General features: G+C 41.0%; 1 protein-coding gene across 1 annotated transcript in view; it reads right to left on the reverse strand.

Annotated features, from left to right (window-relative positions):
- cep112 (centrosomal protein 112) overlaps positions 1-24,487 on the reverse strand; it is a gene marked incomplete at both ends in the record, with an annotated part of 99,215 nt that overhangs the window by 47,128 nt on the left and 27,600 nt on the right. The window contains 8 exons of the mRNA XM_083931855.1: positions 2,399-2,581; positions 7,880-7,987; positions 10,704-10,839; positions 21,411-21,490; positions 22,665-22,724; positions 23,126-23,218; positions 23,342-23,471; positions 23,696-23,850. Of these exons, the coding sequence (XP_083787981.1) occupies positions 2,399-2,581; positions 7,880-7,987; positions 10,704-10,839; positions 21,411-21,490; positions 22,665-22,724; positions 23,126-23,218; positions 23,342-23,471; positions 23,696-23,850 (945 nt within the window). The remainder of the gene's footprint in view (positions 1-2,398; positions 2,582-7,879; positions 7,988-10,703; positions 10,840-21,410; positions 21,491-22,664; positions 22,725-23,125; positions 23,219-23,341; positions 23,472-23,695; positions 23,851-24,487) is intronic.

Raw genomic sequence — 24,487 nt, forward strand, 5'->3', positions numbered from 1 at the left:
CACTGGTATCAGACCTGACTCATCAGCTCTCCTTCTCAAACACAAGGCAAGAGTCAGGAAGGTTATTTATTAGTGTCCCACCACATCAAGGGGATGAGTCGGTTTTTCTCATCCTATGAGTGTGTGACTGAGATTTGCTGTTCACCTGGCCAACTTCCGGGCTGCAACTGTCCTTCCACTAATTCCAGGAAGACTGAGAAGTGTGAGAAGGAGGCATTTGGGTAGCCTGTTACTGACATGTCTCTTTATGATTATATATTGTCTATCTGACCCATGTGGTGGAAGCGTGTTGTTTAAAAAGTCCTGAGCCTCCCAGAAGCACAAGAGAAATGAAAGCAGAAAAGAGGCTGTAGCATTTACAGGAAGTCCTCCATTTTCTGTGTGCATCAACAAAATGCTCTTTTTTGAAAATCAATTCATATTTTCACAACTTCACAAAAAGGCTGCCTGCGAGGGCCACATTGCTAGCGGTGTGACAGTACAGAGTTCTTAAGGCGTAAACAACTTTGGTAATGCAAAAGTGTTTAATAATAAGTAGCTTTGCTCAGTGAAAAAAAATAGCTCATCTTTAATACATGCCTGCTGCTGGTGTGTCAGCCTCTTGTCATTTAACAGCACATCCATGGAGCAGAGCTCACACAGGAAGTCAAACCAGCTCACATCCCCACCACTATAAGAAACCTCACAATCCTGTCCAAGGCTTGAGTGAAAATCTTGATTTATGTCGCTTCAACATCTGACATTAGGCGTGCGTCTGATCTCTACTCAAAACACTGCACAAGCAAACAGGAACTGAGAATATGAGATGAGCACTGGGGAAGTTTATTTTCTGTCACCTCCTAAGACACATGCCATTTTGACATGAGTAGGACAGCATGTTATCAGCTGAACTGTCCTGTTGTGACGGCATCTCCAAAAAACCAAAAAACACCCTACATGGGGCCACTGGAACTGTGAAAGACATTTTCTAAAAATATTAGACAAGGGAACATGAGAGTGGGAACGAAAATGAAATATAAAACTTTTCCTTCAAGTCATACAGTTTCTAGCTTTTTAAAAACAGTATAGTTGTATACTGGTATGGCGGTATAGATGGCTTCTAATGAATAAATATTTTGGCTAGCAACAGAAGGTCATTTTGAACCTTCTGGTTTCATTTTGAACACCTAAAATATAAACACTGACAAAAAATCAATTATTACAATTTGACAACTTGGGGAGTCATCAAATAATGGTGCATTTTTACCTTTTACCTTCAACGCAGTGTAAGTAAACACATTTTCATAGAAAAAAATAAAATTGTTGTTGTTAGTGGAAAATGTAATTGATCTCTTAAAAACCCTTTTTCCGTAAATTATTGTACTTAGTGATGGCAAAATATAACCTAAAATATTTTACGTAAAGTCATGCTTCTTTGCCAGTCATTTAGTGTGAGCACATTTTGTCCACAAATACAACATATGTCTGGCTGGACCCTATCTCCAGCTAATGGCCAATAAACAAAAATCTCTGCATGCTGACAATGTTAATTTCATCAGGAAGCCTGAGGAGTCAAACACATCCCCAGTTGGGGGCTGGTTTGTCCAATGGCTTCCCACAGAGCTCCAAGCTAACCCAGGATGGAGACAGGCAAAGACAGAGCAAAGGGTATCAGATGAAGACCTGCTGCTGGTTTGGCTAAATGGTGACAGAATAGCCTGTCAGTGTCAGGGATGTCCATTAATATAAACCCAAATCTCATTGTGGCCGTCAACGCTGATATAAGAGAATAACCAGTGTTTTCCGTCGGGAGATGGCTACATGCGGTGAGAGGAGAATGTCATGCAGAGATGCACTTTGGTGGGAGTACAGGGCGCTTGACGCTGGTCCAAAACCGTACAGCGGAAAATAAAAAGAGAAATCGGACCCACGGTTTTGGAATAAAAGCTTGGCGCTCAACTTAAAAGATTTTTTTCCTTCATCTGGCTACCTGTGGTTTCTGAATTTCAAGTCTTTACACTTCTATCACAAAACCCTGCTGCGATAAAGAAATATATAAACATTGGAACAATGTTAGAAGTCGGAAATGTGTGATTTGTTTGATTTGATTGTTACGCTTGTTCTTTTTCTTGTACTTTTTCTTATGCGCAATGTTGTTTTTACCCAAATGTATTTTATTCAAATAGCAATTTCTAAATTCTTCCATACCCTCGCACCAGATACACAGCAATCTATAAAATGATTCACATCCAATATCAAAATCTTTTTTGCTTCAAGAAAAAAAAAAAAAGTACCTTAACCCGCTGTGCTTTTGAAACCCCAGGAAAACGTCAATGGGCAAAATACAAAATGGTTGTCCACAGGAGAGCGGTGGGTCAGCGCGTGTGTGTGGAAACGTGGATCAATGGAGACCCCCTACCTGGGTATCGCGCTTCCTCCACTCCTGGGTATGCTGTTGGTGCTGTTGCAGGGCTGCCCTGGCCTGCCTCTCCAGGCTGCTCACCTCCCACTGGCGCTCCTGGACCAGGCTGTCCTTTTCCGCGCTGTGCTGCTGCTGTAGCCGCGTCCTCTCCTGTTCGTGCTGCATGCGCTGCTCAGCCATCTGATTGGACAAGCAGGCAAAGAGAGACTTCATCAGCCAACACACACTCTGAGCAATCTTGTCGTCATGACAACTTGTCCATCCACCGATCCATTCATCCTTTCATCGTCCTAGCCCTTAAACCCCTTCCCGCCACCTAGAACACCCATGTGCCCAACCAATTTGGCGAAATATGTCGGAATTTGGGAAAAAGGCGTAGAAAAGTTTCTCCGCTTCCTCACATTGTCAGAGGCGACATGATGTGATGTGTTTACATCTGGCTTGCTCCCCCGCCCTCCCACCTCTTCTGCCAATTGTACAGACCGGCCCTCAATGTCCCACTCCTCGCTCTCTTCAAATCTGGCCCCCTCGCCATCGGCATATAAAAGAGCAGCTAGTTTAGGCTATGCACGCAAGCTGGTAGGGGTTAGCCATCTGGCTGCTGTAACTACCCAATGCCCCATGCTAAGCTCCTGACAGCATGCGAAAATCGGCTTAGGCGATGACTAAAATTATAAACCCAAATCAGAAAAAAAAATGGAGGGAGGCGAGGACAGCAGAAACTATGAGGAAAACTGAGAAGATTCTTAACGATTCTTGATACTGCTTTTACTTGTAATTATATTCTCAAGATTCAATTAAGTAATTCAATTAATCAATCAACCACTATCACTACCAGTGGGGTTTATGCTGCTAATGAAGGATATATGTCGTCAAGGAGCTGTGTGCGCAAATCAACACGAAGGCTTGCTTACGGTATAAAAAACAGTGTCACTGGAGTTACAACCAGCTGCACACAATACAGTAGAGGAAAATAAAACATTTCTAATGGGACACAAAGCTCCAATTTTTCAGGGATTAATCATCCTGGCAGCTGAAGCAAGTCTGTATCCCACGCGACTGTGAGCGGAGTCACCTGCTGAGAGGTGAGCTTTGGCAGCACAGCTCCCAGCCCAAGCCTTTCCCAGGCCTGTTCCCTTCCCACTCCCCCATGGCGGGGGGACCAGTGACCCCCACACCATCCCGCCGTGCAGCCCCAGCCGGAGTCTTGAAAGGACAGCAGGGGCCTGGGGCCCATTCGCTTCCCTGCTTTGAAGCTAATCCCCTGCACATTGTGCTTGACGGCACCCTACCTGGTCTGCCAGAGAAGCGGAGATCCACAGCCTCTATGCCCGGTGCCTCTATCCACGGCCCTATCTTTGCACGTTGCGTGTTATTCAGAGCAGGTGATGAATGAGGGGCTATCTACAGGAAGCCGGATCCTGTCCCAAGCACTGAGAGGGAGGCCACAATAGACTTCATTTTGGCAGCCAAGAATTTACTCCTCAGGTTTTGAGAAAGCTTTGCTAAATGCCCTCTGAAAAGGCAATGGGAAGAATTATAGCTGGATAAAAATTGATTTTATCTATGTGGCTAAGTTAATGCAAATAACATTTGTCCAGTTCATAACAGAATGCAGAATGTGGGCAAAATCTTCCACATGTTGCCACTGGCAATGTCTACTGTGCACAAACAAACACATTTGCACTGCCTTCATTTTCCATAATAGACACAAATGAGATCCAAAGACACAATACAATGTCCCACAGAGATAGTCAAATTTAGCAGCACAAGTTACAGCTGACAGATAGGTAGGAAGGCGATGACTTTGAGAACTCCCCAGCAAGACATGGTGTAACACAAATTGGGGGATGTGGTGGTGGCTTACTGTTCGCTCCTGTTTAGAGTCTCAGGCCATGGGGGTTTCTGGAGGAAAGAGGGTATCTGAAGTGGAACGAGGATGAAGAACTTGGCAAGATAGATCCATTGTGAGAAAAACAGCTACAGAAAAAGACGGAGAGCAGACCCAGCAAGGAGCCTGGTTGCAACATCACGTAGCGCCAGCGTGCAGCGGAGAATGCTGGGTGCTGCGGTTCTTAAAGGGACCGGCGTGGCGTTTATGAGAGAAGGCTGTGTCGGTTAAAGCACAGCTTGGTGCCACCGATACTGAGTTGGCCGGGTCTTACTGCACAGCACGACTCCTGTCAGCCTGCCCAGACATGGGCTTGTGTGCATCGATCGCATTGAGACAGGACAGTGAGGTAATGAGCTTCTTTCAGCCCTGGGGGTGAAATCTTAAATGTTGGGGAAGGAGGAGGGTGTAAAGGAGAGTAGAACAGAAGCCCTGTCTGGTCTCAGCAGGGGGGACTGGGGTGACTGTGGGAGGGGAGGGAGAGATGGAAGAAAGACAAACCTCTTATTCCTCACTGTAGGGTTTGAACTGAAGATGGCCTGTGAGTGGCGCTGGATAGGAGTATATGTGTCCGTGTGTACAGTACGTGCAGACATTTGCATATCTATACACTGGACTCAACTAGACTTTATTATTTACTGACCCCATCTAAGGTTTCCCTCAACTCTCAAGGTCACGACTCCAAACCAGCCATTTGACCTCACTGCATCACTCCAACGTCAAGAGGCAAAGCTCTGTCAGGACACCATGACGTCTAGCTGCCAGGCGGGTCAGCTGGAAAACAACTCCTTCATACATAGTTCTCCTTTTAAAGTCTCATTGAAGTTGCCTTGAGGGAATGTTCTTTTGTGTGCATCTGAATGGGCAAACTTGACCCCTGCAATCTTGTGACACCAATCTCTCTGGAGTGGAGGCACAATGCGCACACACATGCAGATATGGGTGAACGGTTACACACAAAGTACTTGTGGTCACGCTTGTGTGCAAAACCACAAAATGCAGAATGCACACACAACATAAAACGATTGTGCTCACAGTAACTCATGAATAATCATGTCTTCATGTGTGTACGGATACATTTCTTCTCTTTCTTTCTCTACCCTTCAAACTGTGGAGCTGATGTCATCAGCACTCACATCGACATCATCAGAAAGACAGGCCCTTCTTTTTTATATGTTTTTATCTTCAAGACAAAAGCCTTCCTGATGTGCTGCTAACCCTGTGTAGCTAGCTTCAACTGTCAACTGCACCCCCACTCTCTGTTGCAGCAGATGATGATCGTCACTTCAGTATTTTCTGCAATGCTTTGATTACTTTCCTGTTTTTCCACATTAGATGGAAGCTGTGATTCCTCAGAACAATATGCTGTAGTTGGTACTGAAGACACCGATAAATTCTCACAGTTACTGGACCATTCTAGAGGCAGGAAAATGTCTTTTGGAGATACATACAAACTGTGTTACAGTTTAAGCAGCTCCACTGCTTTCTGTGGTTATATACTTGCAGCACGAATAAAAAAAACAACATTTCTCACTTTACCCAGTTAAACTGTTTTGGTGGATACATCATAAATCCTTGTTTCTTTAGACACTTTGGGTTCAATCTTTCCCCAGTCTGACACCAAACATAATGTTTGCCATCAGACCCAAAGGCAACATGCAATACCTTCACTGCAATTTTCTGTTAATCAGCTGCAATTTTCATGCAAGATCAAGCTCCTGCAAAATGGGTCACACAGTTTCTTGAAGCTAAGAATACTGAAACAATGAGATGGCCAGCCCAGAGTCTAGATATAAACCCCAAAGAGAATCTCTAGAAAACCCTTGGTAAAGTAATGTTTAAGAAACCCACTACAGTTACTGAACTGTGGAAGAGACTGCAAGAAGAATGGACCAAGCTCAAACCAGAGCAGTGTGAGAAACTAGTGATGTCCTGTGGGCGCAGATGTGCTGCAGTCATTTAAAGCAAGGGCCTCTACACTTCCCATTCATTTTTGAATCCTATAGCCCTAAGAAAACATTGTTTTAATCTTCTCTTCTGACACAATGATTACTGTTTGCTCACAGTTTTTCCCCCATAAAACAAAGGTTTTTGTTGAAGTGTCTTGGTTATTTAAAAATGACATGCTTTTACAGCAGTGGTATAGCCACAGCTGATATTCTATCAAATTCTGAACATTAAAAACTAATAGCATTTCAGAATGAATCAAGTATTTATAATTTGTTCTCTAATTTTGATCTCTAGTGTATATCACGATATAGCCTGTTTTCTGGTCTATATGAAATAACCACATGGCAAGTCTATTTTATATACTCCTGTTTGAATTCAATACATGGCAAATGAAAAGAAATATTCATTTTCTCATTTTATTAAGAACTTATCTGATTACATATGTGAAATCATGGGCTATGTTATTTAGCTGATGTTCATGTTGAACTGTGTTGTTTGATTATAAAACCAAAACTGCACTTTTCAAATGATGATATTCCCTCAGGTATTTCAGATAGTATTTTCTGAGAAATCTCAGTTAATTTGCTTGTTATTGTCAATTTAGACAACGAAACTGTGTATCACAAAATCTCAAAAAATGTTTTTTTCAAGATCATCCACTGAAAGACCATAAATTATCATATTTATTATTACCCAGGCCTAATATGAATTTCCTATGACATGGTGCAATTAGTTGCTGTGCAGGGCTGCAAAATTATGACTGAAATAACAATCCTGATCATTTTTTCCTGATGCTGCACTTACGATTCTTTATCACAACAAGTACACCTGGTTTGCCATATTTTGTATGTTGTATACATATATTGTGATATGAACTTAGGAACGAGTGAGCAAAACATTTCTTTGAGCATTTCTCCACTAGAGTTGCACACAGGTTACACAAATAAAGAAATACTAAAAGGTAACTGAAGGTAAGAGGCAAAATTAGAGTTTAGGCTTTTTATGGCTAAAATAATCAATTGCATTGTTAAAGTATACAGCCAGAGATAAACATCCCACAAGCAGGCTTGTGTGGTTAAAGTAAAATGTAAGTAATAGTACTATGCTCCCTACTGAGACTGGCTACCTCCGATAATATCCATTTCTGTGGTTTAATTAAATCTGATGCTCTATAAGAGATGTCCTCCTATCAGCAAGCTGGATTTCAATGAGTCGTGAAAATGGTTTCCAGACTCCTAATCGAAGAAAAGTGACAGAGATGCGATGATGTGAGGACCAAGCATCTGCTGTGCAGATTGCATTAGTCTTGAATTGGCAACATTTAAGATATTTACTGAGCCGCAATCCAAGCTTAATCCAAAGCATGTCCCTTATCATGAGAAATTAATCAGGTGGAACAGATGGGGAGGAATAACAAGACTATTCAAAATGTATGCCAGTCACCCTGGCTGCCCAAGTGTTCACCGATAATAGAGAAAAGATAACAATTTGGCGATGATGATGAGGGAAACAAGAGGAGAATTCTTTCCCCTTGCTTCATCATAATAGAGAAACAAGGAAACTATTCACACGTGCATTCTACAGATAGACAAACACACTGTAAACAGATGGACAGAAAGTTACAGACTCATACAGACCTGCTGCTCATATTTCTGTCTGAGTGCATCAAGTTGCTGGGAGAACTCTTTGGCCTGGTTTTCCCTGAGCAACTTGGAGCGGATCAGGTCCTCTTCGACCTTCTCCATCTGGAGGCATGCGGAAAGAGAAAAAGTTAAAGCCGGAAAATAATTCCACATTCAATTACATTAATAATAAAATATTTGTGTAAAACATTTAGACTGAGTTCATGATCTGACATAGATTCATGTTGCTGAAAACCACACATGGATATGAAATGAAACATCTCATATTTCAGAAGATTGGACATACATTTTTGTTCAAAATTCTGCTCAATAGTTTTTTTCAGGTTTCTAGTTGATGCACCCATAACCACAGTTTAAGTAAAAAACATATGCAGAACTTGCAAATCACCACCACCACACATCTGCTGCAGAGTAATGTCGCTGTAACATTTTTCTTTTGATTTGAAATTAATGAATTGCCATCGGGAAGAAATCTATTCATTACATTACGTGTGATCTTATCCTAATGACATCACTTTAACAGCACATCAATATATTAACCTACTCATCAAAGTATGATATTATAATAAACACTAAATATGTAATGACAGTAGTTCAAATCAAAATGTACATATTCACAGGTGAATAAAAAATGACTGCCACTCAAAGACTTAAGTAAAAGAGATGCAATTAGAAAGTTGCATGCTTCTGTCTTTTTGAGGACTTCGTGTTTTTCTGGAAAAAGAGATTTGACGATATTTATTCTATTTATCTTAAATTCCTTGCAGCCTACAACTTTCATATATTCTGTTCAGGTGATGATAATCAAAACAATTGGAAATGTAATTTACTGAAACGCCTCTGCATCTGAGCTATGCCGTGTGTAACGCTCAGGAAATGCTAAAATGTGTTTTGATTAATCCATTTAAAATGCTAAAGCCTCCTTTGAACTACGCACGCAACAGAGATCTGATCCTGTGTGTTTCTTCTTTTTTCCCTAAACCAAAATAGGGCACACTTTCCTTTAAGTGCAGTGTAAAAGTGACGGGCTGATTTTAAAATGACAGAAAGGCAGAGAGAAGAAGTGAGTGATACAGATAATCCATTTAGATACAACACTGTCTGCAGATGGAGAGAGGGAGAAGATTGTGAGAGGAAAGATGGAAGGATGAAAAGAGAGAATAAAAAAACTTGTATAACATTAAAGCCTTTGCAGGAGAACGTGATGGAGCGATGCATAAGTGGGGTGGGGGAGAGGGAGAGAGGATGACAGGGATGCAGAAGAGACTGCTCCTCTCCTGGCTTTGATGTGGGCTGAGGATAAAGTCAGATTGGAGATTGGGATGCCAGGGGCTCGATGTGAAAAGAGGGAACAAGCATGAGGTGGAAGGCTGAGAACAGGAGAAAAAGAGCAGGAGGAAGAATAAGAGGGAAAATACAGCAATACAGACATTTTATCACTTCCCACCCTAGAAAAAAAACACACTGAGCCTTGTATTCAAGAAGCAGGAACAACCAACAAGGCAAACCAAAGTTTTTTCTGTCAGTAGCACTTTTCAGTGAGTGTGAATTTTTTTCCTAAGGGGTCTTGAATACATGTGTGTTTTCATTTGAATGGAGAGGAGATCTCATTTTGCCTTCTTTTGATCGAAAGCAAGCAGCACAATTAATCTGTTATCAATAAGATAAACGTTAAGAATTCACTCTGGGGAAATAAAGGTTGCTCGGTGTGCCCGCAAACATGGGCATGTATAAATTTGACTCCCACACTTTCTTGTTCTTTCTTACAAAATACCGATTTGCCCAAAAACTTAATGAGCAACTAAAACTTACAAGTCTTCCCAACGCGCAGGCAGCCCTTTAAAACATTCCGCACACACACACACACACACACACACACACACACACACACACACACACACACACACACACACACACACACACACACACACACACACACACACACACACACACACACACACACACACACACACACACACACACACACACACACACACACACACACACACACACACACACACACACACACACACACACACACACACACACACACACACACACACACACACACACACACACACACACACACAGTCTTGTAAGACAGCATCACAAGTTTACAGCTGAGCGCGTATCGATTTGAAGAACTCTCCCAATAAGCAGCAGCCCACGCGGTGCGGAGTGCTGATCGTGAGGCTGGCCTTACGTACTAATTAGTCTGGCTTCTTAATGCAAGTGAACCGTTCTCCATCGAAACCTGGCCCTCCCACGTCACGCCCACTAACAAGAAGTGAGGTCAACGTGTGATAGCAGAGAAAGGAATGCACCTGCTTAATAAGCAGGATTATAAATCATGTCATTCATTTGGGATGACTAAATGAGTCATAATGGCCTGTGGATGAAAAAGTTCTTTTTTGTTTTTTCAGTATAGGAGCAGTTGACGGGTAAAGTGAAGGGGAGGGATAGAGAAGTGCAAACAGTATGGCGCCCTGTTGCATCTGTGGTCAGGCTGCGTCTCTGAAACTACAAAATGTGTTTGCATTGTCTTGGTTACTGATTGTGAGGCAGCTTACTCTTTGTGGCAAAACAAACATGAAAGAGAGGAGGAGAAAGGTGCATCTGTAATTGACACACAGCAGGAAACAAAACATTTTTACTAATGTGCGTAAATATTAGAGGCTGACTGGATGTACAGCACGCATAATAGAAAACAAGTGTTCATACCATGGATGACGTCTAGTGTTAACTAATATACTTTGTGCATACAATGTGAAGTGTTTTTTATGCTTTTGTGTGTTTATGTATGGTATGTGTATCAGACCTGGAGTTTCATGTCAGCGTAAGTCTTCTCAGAGCTGAGCTCAACCTGTTTCTTGAACTGCTCCAGTGCTGTATCTGCATGCTGGATCTGCTGCCTTTGGCTCTCCCTGGCTCTGTCCAGCTGGTTCTCCATCTCCCTTTGGACCAAACACACATAGACACACAGATATGAATATAAATATATAACAGTAGAAACCAAGTGCTTTCAAGAACTAAGAAATGAAAGAGAGTAACTAGAAAGATGGATGAAGAAACCTTTATCGAAATGACCAATATGACCACTTGTCATTCTTATTTTATTAGAAAGAATAGTGTGAAAAGTGTAAAGTGATAGGAAAGTCTTTCAGCATACAAGTCTTCAGTATCTATCAACTCAAATACCTTGGTGCATGTGTGTGTGTGTGTGTGTGTCTTCCATGCTGGTACACTGCTGCTGGCAAATGTCAGGTCATACAGTTGCAGGCTGAATGGATTGACAGGCATACTGAGAGGGACAGCCTCATACTGAGAGCTGTCAGCGCCCAGTCAAGAGGCCCAGCAACGACATCATATAGAGCAATACCAAGAAGCTGTCAAGCTTAGCCTAACTCAAGGAGGGTGTGTGAGGACAGGAGAGTGTGTCGGGGTGGATGGAAAATGGGTAGACAGAATGACAGGAATAGAAGTGAAAGGAGAGTATGATGGTGTTATTTTTGTAAACCTGAGAATTTACACGTTGAAATATACAGTCATAAAGCAGGCAAGAATTAATGTCCTAACTTTAATTACATATGTGTATGTAAAAAATAAGACATAAAAAAAGATTTGAGATCCAACTACCTCATTTACTAACATGGTTTTTAGCTTATAAAAAGTACACATATATGTCTACACTATAACACTCACATCTGTCACTAAGTTTTTGCAATATGATATTCATATTGGAGTTTGAAAGTTAGAAGTTGGCAGACTCCTAAATAATTACATTACCGTTCTTAAAGAGAATGTTTACTGTATATTGTTAAGTGCTGTCTTATTAATACATTTTCGACTATACATACATATATTTACAAAAAATATATGCCTTAAAGATATAGAACATTACCTTAGACATTGGATAAATACTTATATACTAATTTACTTTTAATGTGCCCATACATATAGTCTGGATAAATAGAATTTCGTACAATCGATAGTTGTATGTTCTCTCCAAGAGCACAGACCAGCATGGTATATACTTAAAGAAGAGTTAAAATGCCTCGTCAGAAGCTACATTGAGGACAACTGTATGAACTGGGGTGGTTTGACAAAAACTGTATAAACAGGCTGTTTTATACTGCTCTTAATCACAAAGTCAAACAGACAAAACTTTTAGCACTCCCATCCCTGCTATTCATGTGAAGTATGTGGTATTGTTTTATAAAACAGAGTGAAGCAATTTTTCTAGGCAGCAAAGACATAACTGCTCTGCAGCTTCTGGATCGCTGTGGCATCTACTGAAACCTTCCAAGACACTTTTTCTGATTAATGCATAAGTATAACAATTTTGTCTTTTTGTACAGTATGTGCATGTATGAGTGCGCTTGTCTGCTGCTCCCTTGTAAATTAAGACTCATTGTATGGATAATAATTCCCTGTGGACAGACAAGCAGGAGGATGAGATATTAAACCAATTAAAAGAATTACGCCGAAATTACAAAAGGCACCCAATGAGTGGTGGGAGGTGGGGACTTCTGTATTTCAAAAAACAGGACTGTGTCAGGTGTGTTCAAATCCATAAAAGCACATGGTCCATTAACAGTAATGATAGCATAGCAAGTAGCACGGTGAACACACAACTGTGTCACACATACATAGGCCTACAAAACAAACTACGTCTGCAGAGAAAACTATGGTCGTTGCCTTTTTGTTAAGTGATTAATCACTTTCCATAATCAAAGCAACAACTTTATAAAGATAGAACACTGAATGGAACCAGGGAAAGACAGAGGAGATAAAAACAGCTAAATGAAAAAAAAGGCACAGAACAGAAGCGGAAGATTGAAAAAGGAATGTGCAAGCTTTCTCTCCTCTTTATAGTGTTCTGTCTCTTTGTAATTTTGGTCTCTCTCATGTCGGACATCAAACGACAAAGACATTTTTTTTTTTTCTCTCCAAATTTTGTGTACTCTGTAATTATTAATCAGTCTCGTTGCATGACTGCCTTCCGGGCTCAGACAGACACAAAGGATATGTGGAGAGACTAAGATGGAAAAAGAAAGAACAAGGAAAGAGAGAGGAAGATGGAAAAGAGGATGTCACAGAAATAGCAAGTTTTTTAAACTTCCAAGGCAGAGCAGAAATGAATTGGGTGTGTGTCTCGCTTGAGAGATGACGGCGCTTGTGTGTGCGTGTGTGTGTGTATGTGGCTTTGTTCATGAGCTCTGTGTGACTGACAACTCTGCTCAAGGAATACACTATGACTAAGTTGGAGCGGGCTGCTGGGCCTATACCTCAGAGGATACACCGAAAAATTCACTGCAGCTAACTTCAAGTATGTGACACATTGAAACGTGTTATGCTCTCAAGCCGGAGAGAGCAGGTGAACACATGGCACCTTCAGTGATTCCTCTGAGAATAACTGTGTGTTTCCCCGTGTGTGGTCACTAGAGTGGTAGACAGCGTGTCACCATCAATAACAGAGCATGAGGGAGAGATGAGAGGACAGAGAAAAAGAGTCGGGGAGGCCTGGCAGGGAGAAACAGAGAGGGTAAGGAAGGAGAGGGGTGCCAGCACCAGGGCGGCCCGTTGGCTTTAAATGGATCTCTGGTCAGAAAAGTGGAAGGAGAGGAGGCTCAAATTAAAGATGTGCCTTCTCTAAAGAGGAAGTCCTCTCATCCCTCAATCCTAAACGGCTGTTTAAAGGGGAGGAAGAGAGGGAGGCGAGGAGAGAGGAGTGTTTGTGCTAGAAAGGGTGAAAGAGCTTCCGCCATCCAGCCGCCTGGCAGACAGGAGGGGTGCAGGGATGCCGGCGTTTTCCGAACTGCCCTAACCACACCATGCCACGTGCCACCTGTGAGTGTGTGTGCACACCACGTGCTGGATATACAAGGACAAGGAACTTATTGTATGTAAACATTTACATACAAGTACAGTTAATACAAGAGTACACATTAAAGGCAATGCACACAGAAGCAACTCTAATTTCCTATGCAAATATTCTTTTCATGTAAGCAGAGTATTTAAGAGTTGTATAGGCTGTGATGTGGGTGGAGCGGCGCATGGAAAAGACCGACAAACAGACTAGAATGCACGCTTGCATGCCGATGCCTCTGGTCTCCAGTATAAAAAGACAGAGAGTGAGAGTGTGTGTGTACACGTGGTGTGTGTGTGTGCGCAAGTGCATGCGAGCGCCCGCGCATCTGCGTCTGTGAGCTCATCCAAACGGAATGATAACGAATCCACAGACACATCAAAGGGGCCTGGAAAAAAGAGGGAGCACATAAAAAGAGAGAAAATGCAAAACTGAAATATTCAGCGCCCTCTAAAGAAAAAGTAAAACAGGCTTAGTTTTCATCCCTAGAGAAAGAGAAAGGGAGAGAAAAAAATGCAGAAACAGACAGAATAAGAGACAGACCACAAATAAGTGAACACCAAAGAGACACAGCACAAGGGCAAGAAAATATTAAAGACAGAGAGAGTAGAGAGGAGAAAACAGTCATTCATTGAGCTTGATGGCTTTAAAACTGCCTACAAATGCAGCTTGTTTATAAACAGTGTTTAATAACAAGATATGAAACAAAATGGCCACATTCGTAGAAAGAATGAGGCATCATTATTAATATCCGTCTCCCACAGTGGCACCATGTGGGTGCTTGCAGTTTCCTCACTAGTATTGCTATCAGCCTCTCTTAAAATAAGTCCCCTTAACACTTTAACATTTAAATGATATTCCAGGCTTGGTGCTACTTTTATACCAGTCAAAATGATATACAACTGAAACTATTAGTTGATTGACAGAAAAGTTATTGTCAATATTTTTGATAATCAAATAACAGCTTGTTAATTTTTTACGCAAAAATGCCAAATTCTGATATAACTGTAAACTGACTATTTAGAAATTTTAACTGTTGGTCAGGCAAAAAAGACAAATGAAGATGTCACCTTGAACTCTGGGTAAGTGAGATGGACGCTTTTCAATATTTTATGATATTTTTTTGGATCAAAATAATCGAGAAAATAATTTGTTACAGCCCCACACAGATATATTTCAAAGAGAGATCATGGAAAGAGTTAGATCACTGGCCGTTGCAGAAGGAAAGGTGCTTACTACCATGCTGAAGCGGTGGTGGACATGACAGATGACATTTCAATTCATCTATACAAACAGTCTCCTATGACGCTCATAGCTCATGCTCTCCCAGCAACATTGGAAGATGAAAGCAGTGACTTTCCCTTGCGCTACTTTGTGTGTCAAAGCCAACTAAACACCCTAAGGAGAGAGCGGGATGAAGAGGAATCTGGCCAAGCCCTGGCTGAAAGTACCACGATGTGGGTGGATAAACATGTGGGTAGGACAGAAGAATAAGACATAATACATGTCTGTTTTATACTTGAAAAACGCTCTGAAGTTCATTTAGTTTCACCAAAGAAAAATTTAAAGGTCCTATATTATGTTCATTTTCAGGTTGATACTTGTATTTTAGGTTTGCACTAGAACACGTTTACACCACATACAGTCTATGGCTTACATTCTTTAATTGAAAACAAAACATATTTTCATAGTGTACCTGTCTAAATATACTTTTATTCCCCCTCCCAAAACAGTCCAGTCTTCTCTGATTGGTAAGTATTACGGGTCTTCTGTTTCAGCGTCCGAGGCGTCTTGGTACGATCATTGCAGCCGGGGATTGACTGACATCATTTTCTAGTAGGAAAGTAGGTCGCTAAGTCTTGTCCACTAATCAGCCCTTTTGATTAGATGACTAAGATTTCTTTAGTTGATTAATCATTTTTTATGCTTTTTTCATGCTGAATGACTCATTCCAAAAATCATATTAGCATATCTCTGGTAAACACAAGATTAAAAGTGGCGCTTTTGTATGATTCTTTATGGAGAAACTCAGTTTTCTGTTGACAAAATTAACCAATCAAGGACAGCCCTACCCTACTTTCTAGCTACAGTATATATAGTCCAGTTGTTACATCATCATCATCATGGTAGTCCTGACAGCTCGTGTAAAGGCACTGTTTCTGAATACGGGCTGTGTGCATTTCTCTGTGGATTGAGTGTTTTGATATTTTCACAATATTTAGGAGGAGAGGAGAGATAATCTAACTCATGACCTGGAACAGGGATTTTCTTCCCTTCACTGTGCATTTAGATGCTATTTGGCTTCATGAATTATGCAAACTACAGCATAATATGCTAAATCAACTAGGCACGAGTCCCTAAAGTAAACATACTTTATTTACATATCTCAAACATAATACAATGGAAAATGAAGTTGGAAATTTTTTTATTGAAACAATGAAAACCCTAAAGACAATATGTCCAGATTGAGTTGTTTCAGCGCATGAATTAATTTCAATCATTCATACTGTCAGGGCATATTTGTAAGTAAGCTAGGGTAATGCAAAAATGTCAAATCTAGTTGTATGTGATAATCACGTAGGCATGGTGAGGCATTTAACGTCATTACACCACGATATGGAAATGTCACAATGTCAATCAGGCACACATATTAAATGATACAACACACTGTGATGAACAGATATAAAAAATTATAGCCGAATAACTAAATGCCAGGATAACTACTCTGTAACTTATTTTCTGCGGTGGAAACTTATTATCTTACTCATTATCTATCAATTTAATTGAATAACTCACAAAGACTCAAGAAACACCGCCTAGACTTGCTCCATTACCATTCCTGCAATGATAGCAGATAATAAGCTAAGCACGACACCCCTATTCACTCTGAGCCAACAAACTGCTTTAATTGTTGATATCTTAGTTCCTTGTTTTGGGGGGGGATTTAATTTAACTTCACATAAGTTCATTTAATATAAAACAAGCAACAGTATCTGAGGATGAACTGTCCTTATCTCTGAAATCCTTGGCTATAGGACCCAGTTAAAGAGCTCTAGAAAATTTTCTTTTTGTCAGGGCTGTGGCATCGAACTGGCGCTTAACCCATCTCAATTCTTCCCTTTCAATGCAGTTGCCATGGGAGTAAATATTGAGCCCCGGTGAAGCATTTCAATATTCAGGATCAATACCTCCACCTGCTTCTGCACCTCAATACTAACTGGGGTTTCAGGCTGAACAGCCTCAGCTACCTTTGGTCCCTCTCTGGACCAACAACACCACTACCACTCCTGCTTCCCTCCATCTCTCCTGTCATGGGAGAGGAATGCTGAGCAAGATAAGACCACTTCAAGAGACACACACAGATGTATGGTATGCATGTGTACACACACAAAATAACATGAAAGAGCATAGTGTGCGCATCCTACACCTTTAAGAGAAGAGGGGGCACTATCTCAGGCAAGCATGTTTGTGGGCGTGCATGCAGAAAGAATGACACATAGATCAAGACAGACACGAACACACAATTAATACCGTCCCAAAGTAAGAGAGCTGATTACTATATCAGACAACAGCTTGGTGGCGGGGTTTATGTACACAAAAGTCATTAAATTGAAACAATAGTAGAAAAACAAGAAACTTTAAATAGGGATGAATTGGATTATGACTGAAAGAAAAAGAGTTGCTGTGAATTCTACACACCATTTCACATCCCATCCATGACAGCATGAGTGTATGCACAGGTCTGAACAGCCAGTGTGTAGCCTCTCATAAAGGCGAGCATGCTTTCCCTACATTGCCTTAAAGTAGATGCTGCCTCTGCCACTCAAGACTGTAAATGATCAAACTGAGCAGAAGTTGCTGCTGAGAGACAGCCAGAGTTGCTACAGCCCTGCACCACACCTTAGCAGGCACATGGTTTTGATAAAGCCAGTTGGGTGCCAAGCAGCAGGAAGGTGGACTGGAATGGTATGAGGGAGAGCATGATCTAGAAATAAACCACCTGTTTATCTTTTCTACTTAAGACATTCTGGTGATTTTATATTTTCAAATTGTGATTTGGAGGTCACTGTTGCAAAAGCAGGCAAGCTGTTCCCCAGATGAGCTCCCTCTCCTCCTTTTTTCCCACCTCTGTGGCGCATCTCTCCATATCTATGCTAATGCCCTGTAATGATCTGAGGCACATTGGGATGAAAGAAGAGGAGAGAAACTTGTTCTCTGCACAGCTTTGTAATGCTTTTCTGTTGTTGTTGCTATAGTAACACAGACCTGGAACTCAACTTGACGCAGCAATGCTTATTTGCATGGCAGGACAGGGTGATTTTTCCTTTTTATACTAGAAAGTAAGTGTGGGTGTAAACCAATGAGAGGGAATGTGCATAACAACTTTATATGATACATACGGACAACAATTATCACAACTGCAAACACATTTATCATCAACTGTTGAAGAAATAAAATATCAAAATGGTTATTAATAGGTATATGCTGATGTGCTTTTAACAGAAGATTGTGTGAAACAAACACATAACACAGTGCACATACCACACAGTATCTGGTACATTAAAAGCATGTTGAGCAGTTCTTCTTGTATAATTTCATCATCTATCCTCCCATCCTCACACACACACACACACACAACCCTACGTGCGGTCTTGCTTTTACTTTGAAGTTCTCCTTGATCGCCTTTAAAGGCCGTCAATGTTGCCACGACAGCAGGCAGGTAGACATTACACTGCTCATGTGTGTATGTGTGTGTGTGCAGCCTGAGTACTTAATTAGCTGAGAGCCTGATGGGGCACTTGCCGTTTCTCAGTGTTTAACACTAAACGAGGGAATGACTGGCTCGTTACTGATACTAACAACAATTTATGCACAAACTGATCTGTCTGCTGTTTAAGCTTGTCCTCTGTTGCCGGGCTGACAATGACAAGTGCAAACAATAAGCCCGCAAAACCATCAATGTCCCTTTGCGATCTTAACGCTAAAAAATATTTTTCATTTTCTTTCATACTGACAGAAACGTAAAGGAGTAGTAGGAGTAGCAGTAATAATAACAATGTCCTACAGCATAATACAATTTATCATTCACAAAAATGATTTATCCTTGTTTTTAAAGGCCACTTCAAAACTGTTTGGCTAAGACACAAATTGCCTTGGGCTATTGATTATGACCAAAGAAAGAAGCAAATACAGCCACACTCAACCCATTCTTTTTAATCCACTGCCTCTGGGTTTCTATTATATTGTGACAAACAGTTGAAAACCTCTCAAGGGGGGTGATGGCACTGTGACTGGCCTTGGCTATGCATGGCTGAAGCTGGAGCTGAGGTTGTTGAATGGGCGTTATGTTTAATTCTGCAGAACACATTCTAGTTTTGCAAAGGGAATATGTAATCTGCTTGAACAATGTTGCCCTGTGTGGGATTAAGAACCCAGTGGAATTTACTAACTGGCTGGTGGGTTGGTTGGAGTCTCTTGAAGTGTGGATTGTCAGAGTGTGCTTGTGTAGTTCATAAAAGCAGATGTGCGTGCACTTGGGTGACAGTTCTGCAGTTAAACGTAGGCAATGGTTCACAACGGCAACTAGTTCAAGGCCAAACTAGCAGATAAGAGACTTTATTGTCATCCTTCTATATATACGGTGCAGTACAGTAAATAGAGGAACAAAGTTATGTGAAAATGTAACGTTAGTCTAGCTTATTGTTCAGGGAGGGGACATATGCTGTGAAAGCAGTCCGGAGAGGTGATCTGCTGCTAGCAGCCTGGCTCAACTGCTGTGTTTACATTTCCTCTCACACTGCCTCCGGTCTCTGTTTGGATGCCGTTACCCTGCTACAAGGACAAGAGGCTGAAGCAAGGGCACCACCGACTGCTGTTGTCTGACAAGGTCACCAGAGGAGGTGCATGAGGATATGTAAATGTGACAGACAAGCCAGTATTTGTCGATGGTAGGCCAAAGACTAACCGTAGCTTCGCCATGAGAACAGCTTCAAGGTTTTGTAGAAGCTGGTCCATTAATTCCAAATTTTTCTCCATCTATGAGATGCTACCATAGACTTTATTCAATAGAATAAAACATGTGTCATTATCGGCAAAGCACTTCAGAGATGGAGAGAAATGTTGAAATGAATGACTAAAACTCGATAGTTTTTGTTGGAGGGGCTCAGGACAGGGATCAGAGACGGAAAGCTCTACCGAGAGAACACACTCTACTTAAAATGCTTTTTTTATTTTACCTACCGCAGATTTAGTGGAACTGATCCATTGTTACTATCAATAATAACACCTATAAGTGAAAACGTCTGCTGTGAAACTGGGTTATAAACCTACTTTAAAGCATCATGAATTGATTTTGTTTTTGACATTATAAAGTTGTCATGGTACGCATGCAAGGAAGCATTTGCTTATTAATCTAAACATTAAGAAGACAGAAAGCTTCATTCAGTTGGAGATGTGTTTTTTCTCATTCTATCTCTGGTCTGGTCTCCTTAGCTGCTAAATGATCCAATATGTTCACCAGCTACTGTAGAGTTGGGTGATAATTGTATGAAAGTTTTTTTTTAGTTTAAAAAAAAAAAAGAAGAATCTGTATCATGTGTTACATTTTCAGTAACATGGTATTTTCCTCATATGGTTATCAGTTTGTTTGTGTAGAGACTGGTTGATTTATAGAGCAGGATTAAGTTTGCACTTTTTGTTCAAGACAACACAAATGCTTATCACATGTGAAGCTCTGATCTGTATGATCTCTCACCAAAGTTACCAGGCTCCCGAGTCTACCAGTACTACTCACAGTTATAAAAAAGATCAAAAGGGAGTGAGGTTGGCTTATTAAAGCCAAACTCCACCTTAGATCGGAATTCATACACACTGTTAGTATGATCAAAGACTCGAGTCAGTAGACATCAACAACTCTCTAATAAAGTTTCAAGCCAAAAAGTCATGGCTCAAATGTGTGATACTAATAATAGAAATAAAAGCTCCACTAGCAATATGTATGTTGGAAATTTCATGACCAAGGGGGGCACTTTCAGTCCAAACTGTAATAAAGCCGAACATTTGTCCATAAACATGTTGAATAACCCTGGGCTCTATTGCTGTGTTTGTGTTTTGATGATATTTGTAGATGATGACCAGGTTTGTGCAGTGTTGCCATTGCACACACATACACACAAATACATATCTTGCCCAAAATGCTCCCTGACTGTATTCAGTTCTAATATATCTATAGGATTCAGTTTGCAAACTATGTTGATGGCACATATTTGCACACAAAACACACACACGGTTGACATGCTGATGGTGGGCCTTAGACCATTATGTCACACTTGGCCAAGAACGAAAGAAGGACCACACAAACAAACTAATACATAGGTGATTTTAGAGCTCACTAATGGGATTACTGTGTAAACTCTACATAAGTGATAATATATACAGTAAAGTGTATAGCTATTTGTATTCAGACTTGGGCTATATGAGTCCTAATGTTGAGGGGATGCAATGGTGTGCTGTTTGCTGCATTGGTCCAAAATGCAATAACAGGAAATAATATAGCAATTGTGGATGCTAACTCTGAAATCAGTACTAAATAAAATATGTTTTCAGATTCAAGATTCAACATTGACATTGTACACATTGTAGCCTTTCACACTGTACCTGAGTGCATCTTCTAGTTTGGCTATCTTCCTCTTAGCCTCTGTTCTCTCTTTCTCAGCTTCACTGTGGATTGCCAAAACCTGAGAGGGAGAGAGAGTAAAAGCGAGTGAGCAAGAGAGCGAGAACACAAGAGCGAGCAAGAGAGGGGTGTAAGTGAGTGCAAAAGCAGACACCATCAAACATCACTCAACAAAACTCTTCTGCCTGTGTGACCTTGAGCATCTGGTCTTGTCTCTTCTCTCTATCAGCCCATCAAAAGTTACATCTGAGCATACGTATCTACCTACATAGAGGGCCTCTCACTCTGGATCTGTGGCAGCCATATGGGCCCTTCTTATGTCCAGATATAGTACTCTGGCCTCCTTCACGTGTCTCATTTACCATTCCTGAGGAGTGGAAAGAAGAATATTTCCAGGGGGAAAGAGAAGGGAAAAATGGACGACTGACTCCTCTGTCTTTGATTGTTTATATCTCCTGTCACGTCCAAAAGTAGGGAGGTGGGGAAAAAAATACAGGTTTACTACAAGGACAGGATAAAAAAAAAAGACTGTGTGAAGAAAACATCAAAACCAAACTGCCTTACTTTCAGAGAGGTTTAATTTAAATTTTCTCTGACCCTGAAAGAAGTGCACAATAGCCTACTAAGTTCTTGCAGGTGTATCAGCCAGAGGGGCCCATCTCTGGGTATGCCAGCCTGCCACGAGCACACATAACTGTGGCACTTTGAAGATGACCCAGGTGCAGCAGGTCTTTAAAACCTGACTTTCGCTTAAGAAGTCTGGCTTGGACCGGTCTGGTCAAGCTCAGATCGTTAACAATGGTCTCTTCACTCTATGGTTTACAGCTGCTCTATGGCTTTGAAGAGGTTCTCAAAAGTAAAGGCAATTAAGTAAAGGCCTGCATACAATTGCATGCTTCAGACAGAAAATGTTCCTTTATAATGTCTTCTTTTGCACAGTGACTCTACAAGTATTTGCTTATAACTCCCAACTTCTTTTGCTTGATAACTCTTAGGCTAAATTATACATTTTCCATCCTCCTTTCTTCTCTTCCGAGTCCTTCATCTACCTGTTAATCACAACTCCGATTTTACGAGACCAGACATAAAATCTTAAAGTAAGGGGAACCAAAAAGGAACATGTGACTCCAGTCTTTGATCTCCACTTGACCGTAATAACTTTGTCCAGGGCTGTTTTAATGCAACGACAAAAGCTATGGAGCTCAGTGGATCAGTTTTCCTGAAGTACACACTACCTTTTTCTCAAAGTTGATCTGCACATCATCTTTTTCCTGGTGAAACTTCATCTCTTGATCCTGAAAGGAAACAGAGTTGAAATGATACTGTGTGGCAGAGGTGATATTGCAACACATTACACAAAGACAAATCCTTTCTAACCTTAAAGGTCCCATATTGTAAAAAGTGACATTTCCATGTCTTCTTTGATTATGAAGCAGGTTGAGGTGCTATAGAAATACTATGAAAGTATCAAAATGCTCAATCCACAGAGAAATTCACACAGCCGGTATGCACAAACTGCACCTTTAAATGAGCCTTCAGGACTTCTAAAAATGCACATTATATAGGACCTTTATGCATTGTTATAGCTGGTATTACTACAGTGACTAAAAGAAAAGATGCATGTCATTTATATCTAGGCATGTGCACATATACACATTAAAACATGCACACACCCTGATCACAATCCAAACCATACCCTGAATTGTTGGTGTCTTCGATGTTCACTGTCCAGGAGCTGTTGTTTGAGGACAGCTACAGTTTTCTCCATGTCCTCCATCACTTCAGAGGCCTGGAAGAGAGAAACGGAAAGGATATTGGTTAAAAAAAAATTTTTTTAGGTACATGATTATGCATTTTGCATCAATTAACTGTAAATTTAGGAGGCTGGGATGGAGAACCATGTAAAGTGGACCTTAGCAGCAGAGAGAGCATGTTCCTGATGTAAGTGGCTTATGTCAGTCTCGTGTTTGGCTTGGAGCTTCTGCACACTCTGCTCATGCTGATCACTCTGCTGCTCCTTCTCCTTCTGCAGAACCATACTTCTGTGGACAGTTAAAGAGCATGACAGGACAGTTAACACATACACTGACCCGCACCTCTCCTAACATCACAAATCCAATAATAACATGAGTCCTTTCTTCCTGTTGCTCTAGTTTTGTCTCAGCACATTTAAAGGATTTCTGGCAACTAACAGTACATGCATCTTGATAGTAAAGTGTTAGTCCTTAAGACCTGAAGCAGATATTTTCTAATAAAGAGTATATACCGCTTGTTGGCCTCATGCAGTTCAGCGCTGATGGATGCGATGTGGATCTCCAACTGGGCCTTCTCCTGTGTCACCCTCTGACGCAGCGTGTTGCCCTTCTCCACCTCAACCGACAGCTGTTTCACCCGCAGCTCCAGCTCATGCACCGTTTGCTCCTGAACCACAAGCACACACAGAAAACACTAAATCAAACAACTTAAACCACTAAAGGCACTAGCCTGAGATGTCATGTGTCAGAGGACTGCATGGACTGCATGATCACATACTGAAGTCAAGCACAGAAATATGGAAGAATGTGGCTAACAATGTAGCTGATCACGTCTCTGCTTTCATTCTTGATTCCATAAAATATTTTGTAAACTATTTGAAGTTAAAGACTCATAAATTATAGATATTGACTACTTAGGTTATTTATAAATCTAAAGCTAAGGTTGGACTTAGAATAGACTGTTTTGCACTGGTATTCTCCAAAGATGTGAGTCATCAAAAACATCTTCTCTATACAAACTGTACCAAACCAGCAGAACCCCTTTCAATGCTACACAGGGAAAGATCTTATCAAGTGAAAATATTGCATCCAGTCTATAAAAGCTCAACTGCAGCAGAAACTGCTGAAAGGTTTCTAGAGCTGTAACTCCAAACTACTGTTTCCCCTTATTGCCCCGAATTTTGACATTTGGATCAACCCATCACAACACAGGCAGCACAAGGTCATTTTCCTGTATGGGACCTTGGCTGGGTTAGTAAATACCAACTGTAACAGGAGTATTTAAGTCTCAACTGCTTAAAAGG

The sequence above is a fragment of the Echiichthys vipera genome (assembly GCF_963691815.1).
Source record: "Echiichthys vipera genome assembly, chromosome: 17".
NCBI lineage: Eukaryota > Metazoa > Chordata > Actinopteri > Perciformes > Trachinidae > Echiichthys > Echiichthys vipera.